We start from the raw sequence: 12821 nt of genomic DNA, 5'->3' as shown, positions 1-12821 counted from the left end.
GGGGTGTTTTTTTTAAACTTTGGATAATCTCCATTTGCATTTGCCACCAAAGCTGAAATAATGCATCACAGTATACCTGTATATTGTTCACAGTGGTCATTATACTGTTCAGCGGATAGTTTTTGTCCAGACCCCATCACAGTAAATGGGGCTGGCGGGCATTCTGGTAACACCGGGCAATGCTGGACTCCGAGAGCTCCGGCAGGGTGTACTCATAACGGCAGTGTGAACCAGGGGGGACCCACCAATCCCAAGAATCAGCATTTTATGTGCCCACCGTTTGACTAGAGCAGTGGTCGTGCATGTGCGCTGCTGCATGTGCAGTTCAGTTTCTACAGGACTGATAGTGATTGCAGATTACAGCACTTGGCTGTATTTGTCAGTTTCAGAGACTTTGAAAATTGTGGTGGTGCGAACACTGCTCCACTAAATTGGGGGTCATAGGACACCCATTCTCACAACTGGTCGATCTCCCAGTAATGTAGGATTGCTGCAAAATTCACATGCAGTTATGTCTAAAAGGTTTACAGATATGGTCTGATTAGACACTGGGTCTCGCCCCATAAAAAGGCTCTCAGAGGTGACTTTTGGGTACGGTACCTTGTACCTCTTGATGAGAGATCGTTAACTGCTAGATATACCTGTATGATGCAGGACTTTTGTCTCAGCTTCTAAAATCTTCCTCTGAGCGGATAGTCTATGGGGTCTATAGGCTCCATTCATCTGCTCTTATAACGGAGCAGGAGAACGGAAAGGCTGAACACTGATGTGAACTCAGCCTTAGGCTTATTTCACACGAACGTTTTTTTTTGCGAGTGTACGGGCCGTTTTTTTGTGGTCCGTATACGGTACCATTCATTTCAATGGTTCCGCAAATAAAAACGGAATGTACTCCGTATGCATTCCGTTTCCGTATTTCCGTTCCGTTGAAAGATAGAACATGTCCTATTATTTCCCGCAAATCACGTTCCGTGGCTCCATTCAAGTCAATGGGTCCGCAAAAAAAACTGAACACATACGGAAATGCATCCGTATGTCTTCTGTATCCGTTCTGTTTTCCGAGCCATCTATTCAAAATGTTATGCCCAGCCCAATTATTTCTATGTAATTACTGTATACTGTACATGGCATACGGAAAAACGGAACGGAAAAACGGAACAGAAACGGAAACAGAATGGAAACAAAAAACTGAAAAACGGATCCGTGAAAAACGGACCGCAAAACACTGAAAAAGCCATACGTTCATGTGAACTAGGCCTTACTGATGCAACAAGATCTGTTTTTTTACAGGATCCTGATTTTTTTTTTCTCTCTTCTTCTTAAGGATCAGAAAAAGGGAAAGCTAAACGGTGCTGTGAATGCACCCTTAGAGTGGGTGAATCACTGGACTACACGGTTTAGGCCACTCTAACCTAGCAGCAGGGAGTTGTTGGGAGCAGTGGTTACATGAGGGTATGCAGACACTGCAAACAGTCCCTCAAGGGCCCAGGAGACCACCAGCAGAGAGGATCGTTTGATCTGCTGACAAGCAGCTTCCACAGTTTTGTTGTCCACCATACAGACACAGGTGGCACCTTCATTACACACCAGTGTCTTTCTCCAGAACAATTTGGTGTCCTAGCAGCCATTGTCTAGACATTGACTGTCACTTTCATATGCAGTGGTGTTGTGAACACAGAGACCTGGACTTCTACGGATTGGAACAACGTAACCTTTAGGGATGAATCCAGGTTTTGTCTGGAAACGGACAAGGGTTGGGTTCTAGTATGGAGGCCTTGTGGTAAGGGCTACAATATTGCCTTTGCAGTGGAGTGACACACTGCCTCAACTGCTGGTGTGATGATCTGGGGAGCCATCGCATACAACAGTTGTAGTGATACGAAGGACACTAGCAGCTCAGCGACATGTGTAGGACATCTTGCTGCCACATATGTTCCTCTCATGGCAGGGCTAGCATTTTTTTGCAGGATAATGCTTGTCCGTACACAGCAAGGGTTTCCCAGGAATGTCAGATTACACTTCCTTGGCTTACCCGTTTTCCAGATTTATCTCCAGTCAGGCATTTATGGGACCAGCTGGGACTCCAGCTTTGGCAACCTATGACTATGATCTACAGGCCCAGCTGCAACATCTGTGGCCAATATATATATATACACACACACACACAGAGTTCCGCCTGGCGCACACAGCACTATTGCCGTGCAGCTGGGGGGTGTTGAGCAGCAGTTTACATAGGAGAGGGGGCAAAATAGCAGAGATCAAGCTGAACTGGTGGGACCCTCATTATGCTGCCTGCTTTTGCCACCCTTGGGTCATTCCTCACCCCCCACTTTGCCAATCTCTGTAGAAGGGGTCCTGCACAGGTAATCATCACCCGATAGCAAAAGGGATGGCACCAATCAGGACTGGCCCCTCTCTCCAAAGTCTTCATAGCAGTGACACGATCTGTCCTCATGGAATTTATGCCCATATTCTTGAGTTAGAATTGACCCTGAAGGACCACATCTGAATAGAGTTTGCATGCTTTCCACATCCTAGTCTGAATACCACCAAATCAGTTTACCATCTGCTAATTCTGAACTTGGTGTATCGATTTCCTAATTTCTTATTGCATTAACTTATTGTGGGCCAAATACCAGTAAATGAAGCCAACTCAATGAAAAGACTTTAGATACTTGCATTAATGGCTAGAAGACTTCCACTTAAATCCAGGTCTATTTAGTTCTTTCTACAATGTGTATTTCAAGGAACCTGTCACAGGTCGGGTTTACTATGAGAAATGTAAAAGGCCGTGTCCACATTACCACTCTAATGGCTGCACGGTACAGGCCAGAACACATCGGCAGCGTCCCTATCAACGTCTGGTGGATGAATGACAAAGACCTCATGTGGATTGCTAATGTCCGGTCAATGGCAACAAGCTCCTGGAGATTTATCAGACTTAAGTGTTTATCCCATCACTTTACAACACAGAATATGGCCACTTACAGCCAACCCACAGCTACTTATCTTGTGTATGGGAACTTCTATCAATTGGAAACATGCAGGATAAATTCATCTCCCTTAAAAATAAATCAGTAAAAAAAAAAAAAAAATTGGGGAAACTAAACATGTTATTTTGGACCTCTATAAAAGTTATTCTCAATTTCTTCAGCACCAACCATTTGATATGTATGGGGTTTCCCAACTCGCCACCTTCAGCAGAATTTAGAAGGGTCATACATATTGGATAAGCCACCACCTGAGGTGTTACTCCCCGCTCCCTACTGAGAACACATGCCAGGTGTATGGTGATTTGGGAGGAATAGCTGTCAGCCGCACAAACATTTTGCTGACAGCTATGAAAGGAGTATGGGCAGCTTAAAGAGGACCTGACATCGTTCCTGACATATCTGTTTAAAGAGGACCTGTCATCGTTCCTGACATATCTGTTTAAAGAGGACCTTTCGTGGGTCCAAACATTGTAAACTAACTATCAGGATATGTAGAGCGGTGCCCAGGGATCTCACTGCACTTACTATTATTCCTAGGCACCGCTCCATTCGCCCGCTGTGGCCCCCTGTATATTCTCCAGCTCTGTATGCTAATTGCTAGCATCGGAGCAATGGGGAGGAGTCTGCTCTTTTTCTCAATGGGCGTTCCTTCTCCCTGGCTCAAAGCGCAGAGCGTCACAGCCAGGGAGAAGGTGAGTTTTTTTTCTCCCTGGCTGTGACGCTCTGCGCTGTGATTGGGAGAAGGAGACGCCCATTGAAAAAAAGAGCAGTCTCCTCCCCATTGCTCCGATGCTAGCAATTAGCATACAGAGCGGGAGACTATACCGAGGGCCACAGCGGGCGAACGGAGCGGCGCCCAGAAATAATAGTAAGTGCAGTGAGATCCCTGGGCGCCGCGCTACATATCCTGATAGTTTACAATGTTTGGACCCATGAAAGGTCCTCTTTAAGTAACTTCATGCATTCCCCATGTAGTAGTAATTCAGAAGCATCTATTCTTATGATTCTATGTTGTGCCATTCCTCTATTATTCCAGCTAGAATTTATGAATGAATTGCCAACAGTCTGCAATGAAGGTCCAGATGGGTGTTACCAGTTAGGGGTGTGTCCCTGCACAGTTTGACACTATGCAATCAGTGCTGCCAGTGTCAGACTGTGCAGGGACACACCCCAAACTGATAACACCTAGACCAGGGATGCCCAACCTGCAACCCTCCAGCTATTGCAAAACTACAACTCCCACTATGCCTGAACACCTTACAGCTATTAGGGAATGCTGGGAGCTGTAGTTTTGCAACAGCTGGAGGGCCACAGCATCCCTGACCTAGACAGACTGCTGGCAATTCATAATTTCTAGCAGGAAGAATAGAGGAATGGCACAACACATGGTCATAAGAACAGATGCTCCAGAATTGTTATTACATGGGGAATTCAAGTAGTTACTAAAACAAACATGTCAGGAGAGGCGACAGCTCCTCTTTAATTGTGAATGGATTCTGGAATCTGTAGATTATATCATGATTGCTACAATAAATCATTGAACACAATCTGATAGTGCTGCTGTAGGTCAATACTGGCTAGCATCGGCTATTAAATCCACAGGAAAAAGGGCCCCACAATCTAATGTGTATGAGCAGATCCTGAATCTCCCCTGATAGATTATGTTGGAGACAAGATCCTTCTCTTCTGGGAGATGAGCCATCTTCAGAAGTGTTAGGCAGCGTTCTTCTCCTCTCTCCCCATCGAAAGCACATGGGAGTGGGAGAGATATCTGTCGGTCGAACTGTTGTTTGGCCATCAGCTACTTGAAGGTTTATGGGCACCATAAGGTGACATCCAAGGTAAAGCTGGCCATACACCTGAGATAACTGTTGGCAGGGCGCTTGCTTGGCAGACAACTAAGGCTACTTTCACACTTGCGTTGTTGTTTTCCGGTATTGGATCTCAATACTGGAAAAAAAAACGTTTCCGTTTACTCCTCATGCATTCTGTTTTGTGACTGGACAAAAAAAACTACTGCAAGCTGCGGTTTTGTGTCCGGCACTGAAAACCATGTAAGTCAATGGTGATGAAGTTGAAGCCTAAAAAAACTGATCCCTCACCTATTGACTTTCAATGTATTTGGCAACGGATCCGGTTTTTGCCGTTTTGATTTCACACAACCGCATCCTAACGGAACGAATACATCTTGATGTGTAAAACCAAAATGGATCCATTTAATTCCGCTATTGAGATCCTCTGCTGGATCTCAATACCGGAATTAACAACGCAAGTGTGAAAGTAGCCTAACTCTCCTCCCCGAAGCCGAGCATGCACATGTGGTGAATGGAAGTTGGGAGGAAGATGCTTATCAGCGGCTTATCTTCCGGAACACAAAAGGATCGGACACATTGAAATTGGCAGGTTCGCTTGACATACATCTAATGTCTATGGCCAGCTTAAGAGCTACTGAATTAGGGCTCATGCACATGGGCGTAGTTTTGCTGTCCGCATCCGATCCGTAGTTTTGCTGTCCGCATCTGTAAGTCCGCTCTGTGACCCCGCAAAAAATGAGATCATGTCCTATTCTTGTTCATTTTGCGGATAAGGATAGAACATTTTCAAGGGAGTAAAAAAAAGAATGGCGGCAGGCTCTAGGCCGAGATTTGTGGACCGCAAAAACGGATAAGGTCGTGTGCAGTAGCCCTCAGTCATAAAATTTCAATGGTGTCAGAAATATAAGGAAATGATACAGTTGACAAGCACATACTGTTCTGTTCAGTCAGTGGTGGGCTATGTGGGCCCAATCTGAGAAGTTCTCACTTAAGAGAGGCCATTTCCACCTAAAGTCAGAAGAATCACATCAGAAGATGTCCCCTGGATTCACGGTGTTACAGCTTTTGGAAAATCTGGCTGGACTTACAAGTTTGTAATACCACCTATTTTAGTATCCCGATTATGGCAACTCTTTTACATACCAGGCAGAGCCCACGGACAAGAGTGCAGCTGTTTCTAGGTAAAGAAAGCAATCCCTGCAGTTAATGAAACAATTTAAAAGGGTTGTCCGGGTTCAGAGTTGTACCTGGACATATCTCCACCTTCACCCCTCCGGCCCCGCTGACATGAGCACTGGAGCATTTTCATGCTCCGATACTCTCCTTTGCCCTGTGCTGAATGGCGCAGGATTTTTTGTTTTTTTTTAGATCTGGTGACATACCGGGCTCTCCATAGGTAAAGCTAGGCAGAGGCTTCTGCCTAGCAGTGAGCCCGGTGATGTCACCGTCACTAATGGGCGGGCTTTATCGCTGTCCTGTAAAACGGCTAGGGCAGTGCTAAAGCCCACCCATCAGTGCCGGTGACATCACTGGGAACACCGCTAGGCGGAAGCCTCCACCTAGCAGTGTAATAATATAAACAAACAGCACTTGCCCTGCGCGATATTCCAATGCTCTTATCAGGGGGGCTGCCTGGGTGAAAATGGAGACATTTAATTGGTTCTCCCAGTTTTCTTCCCCAGTATGTTCTCTGACAACATACAGTCTTCAACTGTCATCAGCCGCATCTACTGTTAGCAGCTGTGAAAGTTACAGGGAGAGAACTGCAGCAGAAAGGACATGTCCCCTGAGAAAGGACACAGCCCCTGAACTGCCAACTTAAAGAAAATCTAGCAGAGCAACTGGATCAGTGAGTGGAGAGATCTCTGGATCCATGTGAGGTACAGGGCTGGTTCCAGCTTTGTTAGAAAGAGACTGTCAAGTACTATATGATGTCCGATTGTCATTTTTTACATCACTGATGGAGTCATTCCTTTAAGTTAAATATTCACTATTTATAAATGTAAAATGTAAATTAAAGTGGGTGAGATAGAGATCATCAGTAAAACAACCGAGAAAGAATTACCTGCAAAGTGGTTCTACATGGTCTCTATCAAGGAAATCATGATCACGTTTCACAGACGCAATATCGATAGGGAATTGAGAATCTGAAATGATAAATTGCAAGTTGTTTTTTTACACATAACTGTAGATAGCAGAAATACATAACACTATGGGAATGGAAGACATGTTCATGTTATGTAGAAGTATTATTATGTAAGAGCCATTCTCCTCCCAGGGCACTGAACATATAAGATACACAGGACCCTGTATACATAACACATACATGACATGAACAAATGATACAAACAAGTACAATAAACATGAGCTTACTGAGTGACAGACTGGCACTGCAGACGAGGACCTGGGATCTATGAGGGGAATATCGGAGGTGTGGGACGAAGATGCTCTTACGGTTGAGAAAAGGTTATTACAGGGTGTAAGCTTTTCTGAAGAGAGGGGTATACAGGTTCCAGTTGGAGGTCTGGTTGGGATATTGTATATATTGTGAACTGGAGTAATACTGAATGATGTGAGGGCAGGTAAGAAAGTCTTTAAGCTGGCCTAACATGATGATTTCGGTTGAATCATCTAATGTGTATGGGGGCCTCCCGATTGTCCCCCAATGGCAGATGTTGGGGCAGAGAAGGATCCGGCTGTAGTATTTCAACATGCTCGTTGTTCTCAGTGAAGACAAGCCACCAGCACACGAACCTGGTAGTGGCTTATTCCCCTCTCCCCATTCAGAACACATGTATGCAGGGGCAGATTGTGAAATTTCCCTGTAGGGTCTATAGCCAGAGGCCGATGCCCAGGGGGCCACCCAAGCCCTTCTCTCTGCCGCTGGCAAGGTACATAATGACCGCCGAGTGAAAATTAACGCTGTGATAGTCAGGCATTCATGTACATGGCCAGTGAATTCAGCTGCTGTGGCCCCCATGCCTCCTAAGCATCCTGTTCCATATCTTAGGGCTCATGCACACGACAGTATTTTGCGTTCAGTATACTGGACGTTTTTTTAGCTCAGTATACGGAACATATACTGAACCATTCATTTCAATGGTTCAGCAAAAAATACTGAAGTGTCTCAGTGTGCATTCCGTTTCAGTATTTCAGTATTTCCGTGCCGTGAAAAGATAGAACATGTCCTATACTTGTCCGCAAATCACGGTGCTTGGCTCCATTCAAGTCAATGGGTCCGCAAAAAAAACGGAACACATACGGAAATGCATCCGTATGTCTTCCGTTTCCGTTCCGTTTTTTCCTGAACCATCTATTGAAAATGTTATGCCCAGCCCAATTTTTTCTATGTAATTACTGTATACTGTATATGGCATACGGAAAAACGGAACGGAAAAACGGAAAGGAAACGGAAACACAACGGAAACAAAAAACGGAACAACGGATCCGTAAAAAACGGACCGCAAAACACTGAAAAAGCAATACTGTCGTGTGCATGAGGCCTTAATCAGAGATAACTGGAGGAAAGAAAATGGCAGCTATGGATGGCCACCACAGAGAGACAGCTTTAGGGGCAATATATTGTGCTGCACTGTGGTATATGGTTCAGATGGAACGGTATTTTGCACTATGATATTGCTGATCTCCCCTATTTGTGTTGCCACGCCATCTGTCAATTTGGACTCTACCCCCCCCCCCCTACAACATGGGCCCACTTTTACCCCAGGGTGTAAGGAGGGTGAGCATATGAGGAATGGCTGATAGCTGACAGCTATCTAATGTTTATGGCTTTTCTGAGGAGAGATAGCTAGAGATTTAGTGGGGAGATGTATGGAGAGGACAGGTTGTGTTTTTAAGGAAATGGTTAGCCACTGAAGGGATCGGTCAAGAGTATTGGGGGCAGAGGAATGAAGGAAAATGTAAATTGGAGTTAAAGGGGTTCTCTGGGAATTAAGAAAATGAAGATACTTAAATATTATTTTATTATAAATATATTCCCAAATTCCTTTCATTAGTTATAATGGCTCGTTTTGTCTGGGGAGCAATCATCAGGGGAAATAAAATGGCCACTGTCCTATTAGTGCACACAAAAAAAGTTACTTCACAACACTGAAGTAAAGAGCTACCTCATCCTCCTGTCTGCTCTGCTTGTCAGGGATTATGCTGAATACAGATAATAAGATCTTCAGCTGAATCTCTGTGGGACATGAAGTACAGAAAGGACGGACAGTATAGACTGTGGAAATGTGGGGCTGTGGTAATGGAGACTACATACAAGTGCTGCTGCTGATTATCCCCACCCTTCTCTCCGTACTTCATGTCTCCTCATGTCCTCCATTCCTACAGAGATTCAGCCGAAGATCTTATCATCTTTATTCAGAATCATAATCCCTGACAAGCAGAGCAGAAAGGAGGGTGAGGCAGCTTAGTGTTCTAAAGTAACTTGCCCTGCAGTGTGATTAGGACAGGTTTTGTGTGTACCAACAGAATGACGGCCATTTTATTTCATCTATTGATTGCGCCCTAGACAAAACAAGCCATTATAGCTAATGAAAGGTATTTGGGAATATATTTATAATAAAGTAATAATTTAAGTATTTTCATTTTCTTAATTCCTGGAGAAACCCTTTGGTCTCTTTCACACGGGCGAGTTTTCTGAATCCGGACCCATTCATTTCTAAAAAAAAAGTAAAAATAATTTAACTCACCTTAATCCACTTGCAAGGAATAGGACCTTTGATGACGTCACTGTGCTCATCACATGGTCCATCACATGATTCATCACCATAGTGAAGGATCATGTGATGGACCATGTGATGAATGCAGTGGTCATTAAAGGTCCTATTCCTCACAGATGAAGACAGAAGAGATGCCGGCTACGCAAACAAGTGGATTAAGGTGAGGTAAATTATTTTATTTATTTTTGTATCCCCTCCAGCGCTATTGTACTATGCATTCTGTATTCAGAATGCTACTATTTTCCCTTATAACCATGTTATAAGGGAAAATAATACGATCTACACAACCTTAAACCCAAACGTGAACTTTTGTAAAGAAGTTCGGGTCTGGGTACCACATTCTGTTTTTTATCACGCATGTGCAAAACGCATTGCACCCGCGCGATAAAAACTGAACAACGGAATGCAATCGCAGTCAAAACTGACTGCAATTGCGTACCTACTTTGCTAGTTTATTAGAGCTAGGCATGTATACCTGAGTTAGTCTGTCAATTATTGTCAAAAGATCTATAATTACCTTAATAACAGCTTTCATTAATGTCCTCTGTCCCTTTCCACTGCTCCCTTAAAAGACCATTGCTAGGGCTTGTCTGTCTTCCTTTTAGTATAAACAGAAGGCAGAGGAACAGTCCTCCATACTGCCTGCCTGCTTTAGGCTTCAGAGTGAGGAGGCGTGTCTCTCAGTTATCCAATCTGATTGGCTGGCAGGGAGCTGCTGGCTACAGCAAGTGTGTATGGGAAGTGAGTGAAAGACGTTTTGGCCTCAAAGAACTGGCAGAGGAGCCATCTTGAGAAGGTCCTCATATTGTAAATGTTTAACCAGCTCAGCTCCCCTAGCTTAAACCCCCTTAATGACCAGACCACTTTTTCAATTCTGCACTACACTACTTTCACGGTTTATTGCTCGGTCATACAACTTACCACCCAAATGAATTTTACCTCCTTTTCTTCTCACTAATAGAGCTTTCATTCGGTGGTATTTCATTGCTGCTGACATTTTATTTTATTTTATTTTATATTAATCGAAATTTACCAACATTTTTGCAAAAAAACATAATTTTTCACTTTCGGCTGTAAAATTTTTCAATTAAAACTACATTTCTATATAAATTTTTCTCTAAATTTATTGTTCTACATGTCTTTGATTAAAAAAAATGCAATAAGTGTATATTTATTGGTTTGGGTAAAAGTTATAGCGTTTACAAACTATTGTGCAAAAATGAGAATTTCCGCATTTTGAAGCAGCTCTGACTTTCTGAGCACCTGTCATGTTTCATGAGGTTCTACAATGACCAGACAGTAGAAACACCCCACAAATGACCCCATTTCGGAAAGTAGACACCCTAAGGTATTCGCTGATGGGCATAGTGAGTTAATGGAAGTTTTTATTTTTTGTCACAAGTGATCTTTTTATAGCGCTGCAGCGATTTTACGATGTTTTTGCAGTGATCAGAAAAAAAATATTCTGTCACTGCGGTGGGGCGGACTGAACGCAAGTGTGCGCACAAGATCAGGCAATTGTGGACAAGAAAAGGCATTTTCTATATAGTTTCTATATAGTTCTGGCAAAATGCGGAAAGCACATTGCCGGTGTCCATGTTTTGCAAATCCGCGGTGTCCGTGTTTTGCGGATCCGTGGATTTGTGGATCCGCAAAACACATACGGATGTCTGAATGGAGCCTTACAGGGAGGTGATCAATGACAGGGGGGTGATCAGGGAGTCTATATGGGGTGAACAGGGGTTAATAAGGGGTCAATAAGTGACGGGGGGGTGTAGTGTAGTGCTGCTTGGTGCTACTTACAGAGCTGCCTGTGTCCTCTGGTGGTCGATCCAAGCAAAAGGGACCACCAGAGGACCAGGTAGCAGGTATATTAGACGCTGTTATCAAAACAGTGTCTAATATACCTTTTAGTGGTTAAAAAAATTGCATCTACAGCCTGCCAGCGAACGATCGCCGCTGGCAGGCTGGAGATCCACTCGCTTACCTGCCGATCCTGTGAACGCGCGCGCATGTGTGCACGCGTTCACAGGAAATCTCGCGTTTTGCGAGAGGACGCGCTGGCGCGTCCAGGAGGAATTACATGGCCGCTGCCAGGACGCGATCCTGCGTGCGGCGGTCCTGTACTGGTTAAACAGCTGTAACTAAGGGAAAAACTCAAGGAAAACAGTGGTATGTGAAGAAACTAAAGATTGCTTTATGCATAATGCTGCTGCAGCAGTAACATATGCTAAAATAGTTTTTTTTTATGAAAACATGACAGTTACCCTTTAAAGGTGCTCATGCACATTAGACAAAACTCAGCGGCGTCTACTGATTTCAGCAGGATTGGGGCCTCTCTATTCTATTTTAATGGTAGATGGCGGGGCAAAGAATGGTGTATGGGAACGATGGCACATTTGGAGTCTGGAAGGAATTTCCCCCTTAAGGCCCCTTTCACACGAGCGTGAGGGATTAGGTCCGGATGCGTTCAGGAGTGCGTTCAGTGAAACTCGCACTATTTTGCAAGCAAGTTCAGTCAGTTTTGTCTACGATTGCGTTCAGTTGTTCAGCTTTTCCGCTCGGGTGCAATGCGTTTTGATACGTTTTTCACGCGCGTGATAAAAAACTGAAGGTTTACAAACAACATCTCTTAGCAACCATCAGTGAAAAACGCATCGCACCCGCACTTGCTTGCGGATGCAATGCGTTTTTCACGCAGCCCCATTCACTTCTATGGGGCCAGGGCTGCGTGAAAAACGCAGAATATAGAACATGCTGCGATTTTAACGCAACGCAGAACTGATGTGTGAAAAACAACGCTCATGTACACAGACCCATTGAAATAAATGAGTCAGGATTCAGTGCGGGTGCTATGCGTTCACGTCGCGCATTGCACCCGCGCAGAAAACTCGCTCGTGTGAAAGGGACCTAAAATTGAGTAATTGTTGACCATCTCATAGGCAGGGGCATAGCTACAGGGGGTGCAGAGGTTGCAGTCGCTACCAGGCCTTGTGTCATCATCTTTTAACCTCATCAGCTTCATAACTATGTTCCATGCTCCCTGCCCAGACTAAAATAATTTCAGAAAATTAAATTAATCACACAAAAGGAAAACTGATTAGCACACGTTAATCAGACACTTTTGTAGTCTGCTGCTCTTCTCCTGATATAATCTGGTACCAGCTCCAGGCCTGGGATCCCTGCCATTCATACCTCAGAAGGTTTATACTGTAGACACAGGTTGAGGTAGCTTAATTATTTTGGTTATTACATAAATATTATTCGTGAGTGCA

At 44.2% G+C, this 12821-nt stretch overlaps 1 protein-coding gene across 7 annotated transcripts in view; it reads right to left on the bottom strand.

The window, feature by feature from the left end:
- Window positions 1-12821, bottom strand: part of STARD13 (StAR related lipid transfer domain containing 13) — a 263932-nt gene that overhangs the window by 40481 nt on the left and 210630 nt on the right. For all 7 annotated transcript variants that reach the window (XM_044284955.1, XM_044284956.1, XM_044284954.1 and 4 more), the window contains one exon: window positions 6873-6954. Coding sequence is in view for 3 of the 7 variants with exons in the window: in XM_044284956.1 (XP_044140891.1) it covers window positions 6873-6954 (82 nt within the window). In the remaining 4 variants the exon portion in view is untranslated. The remainder of the gene's footprint in view (window positions 1-6872; window positions 6955-12821) is intronic.

Source organism: Bufo gargarizans, chromosome 3 (assembly GCF_014858855.1).
Source record: "Bufo gargarizans isolate SCDJY-AF-19 chromosome 3, ASM1485885v1, whole genome shotgun sequence".
In the NCBI taxonomy this organism is placed as follows: domain Eukaryota; kingdom Metazoa; phylum Chordata; class Amphibia; order Anura; family Bufonidae; genus Bufo; species Bufo gargarizans.
The sequence above is the reverse complement of the archived record's forward strand: the minus strand, read 5'-3'. Positions and strand labels throughout refer to the sequence as shown.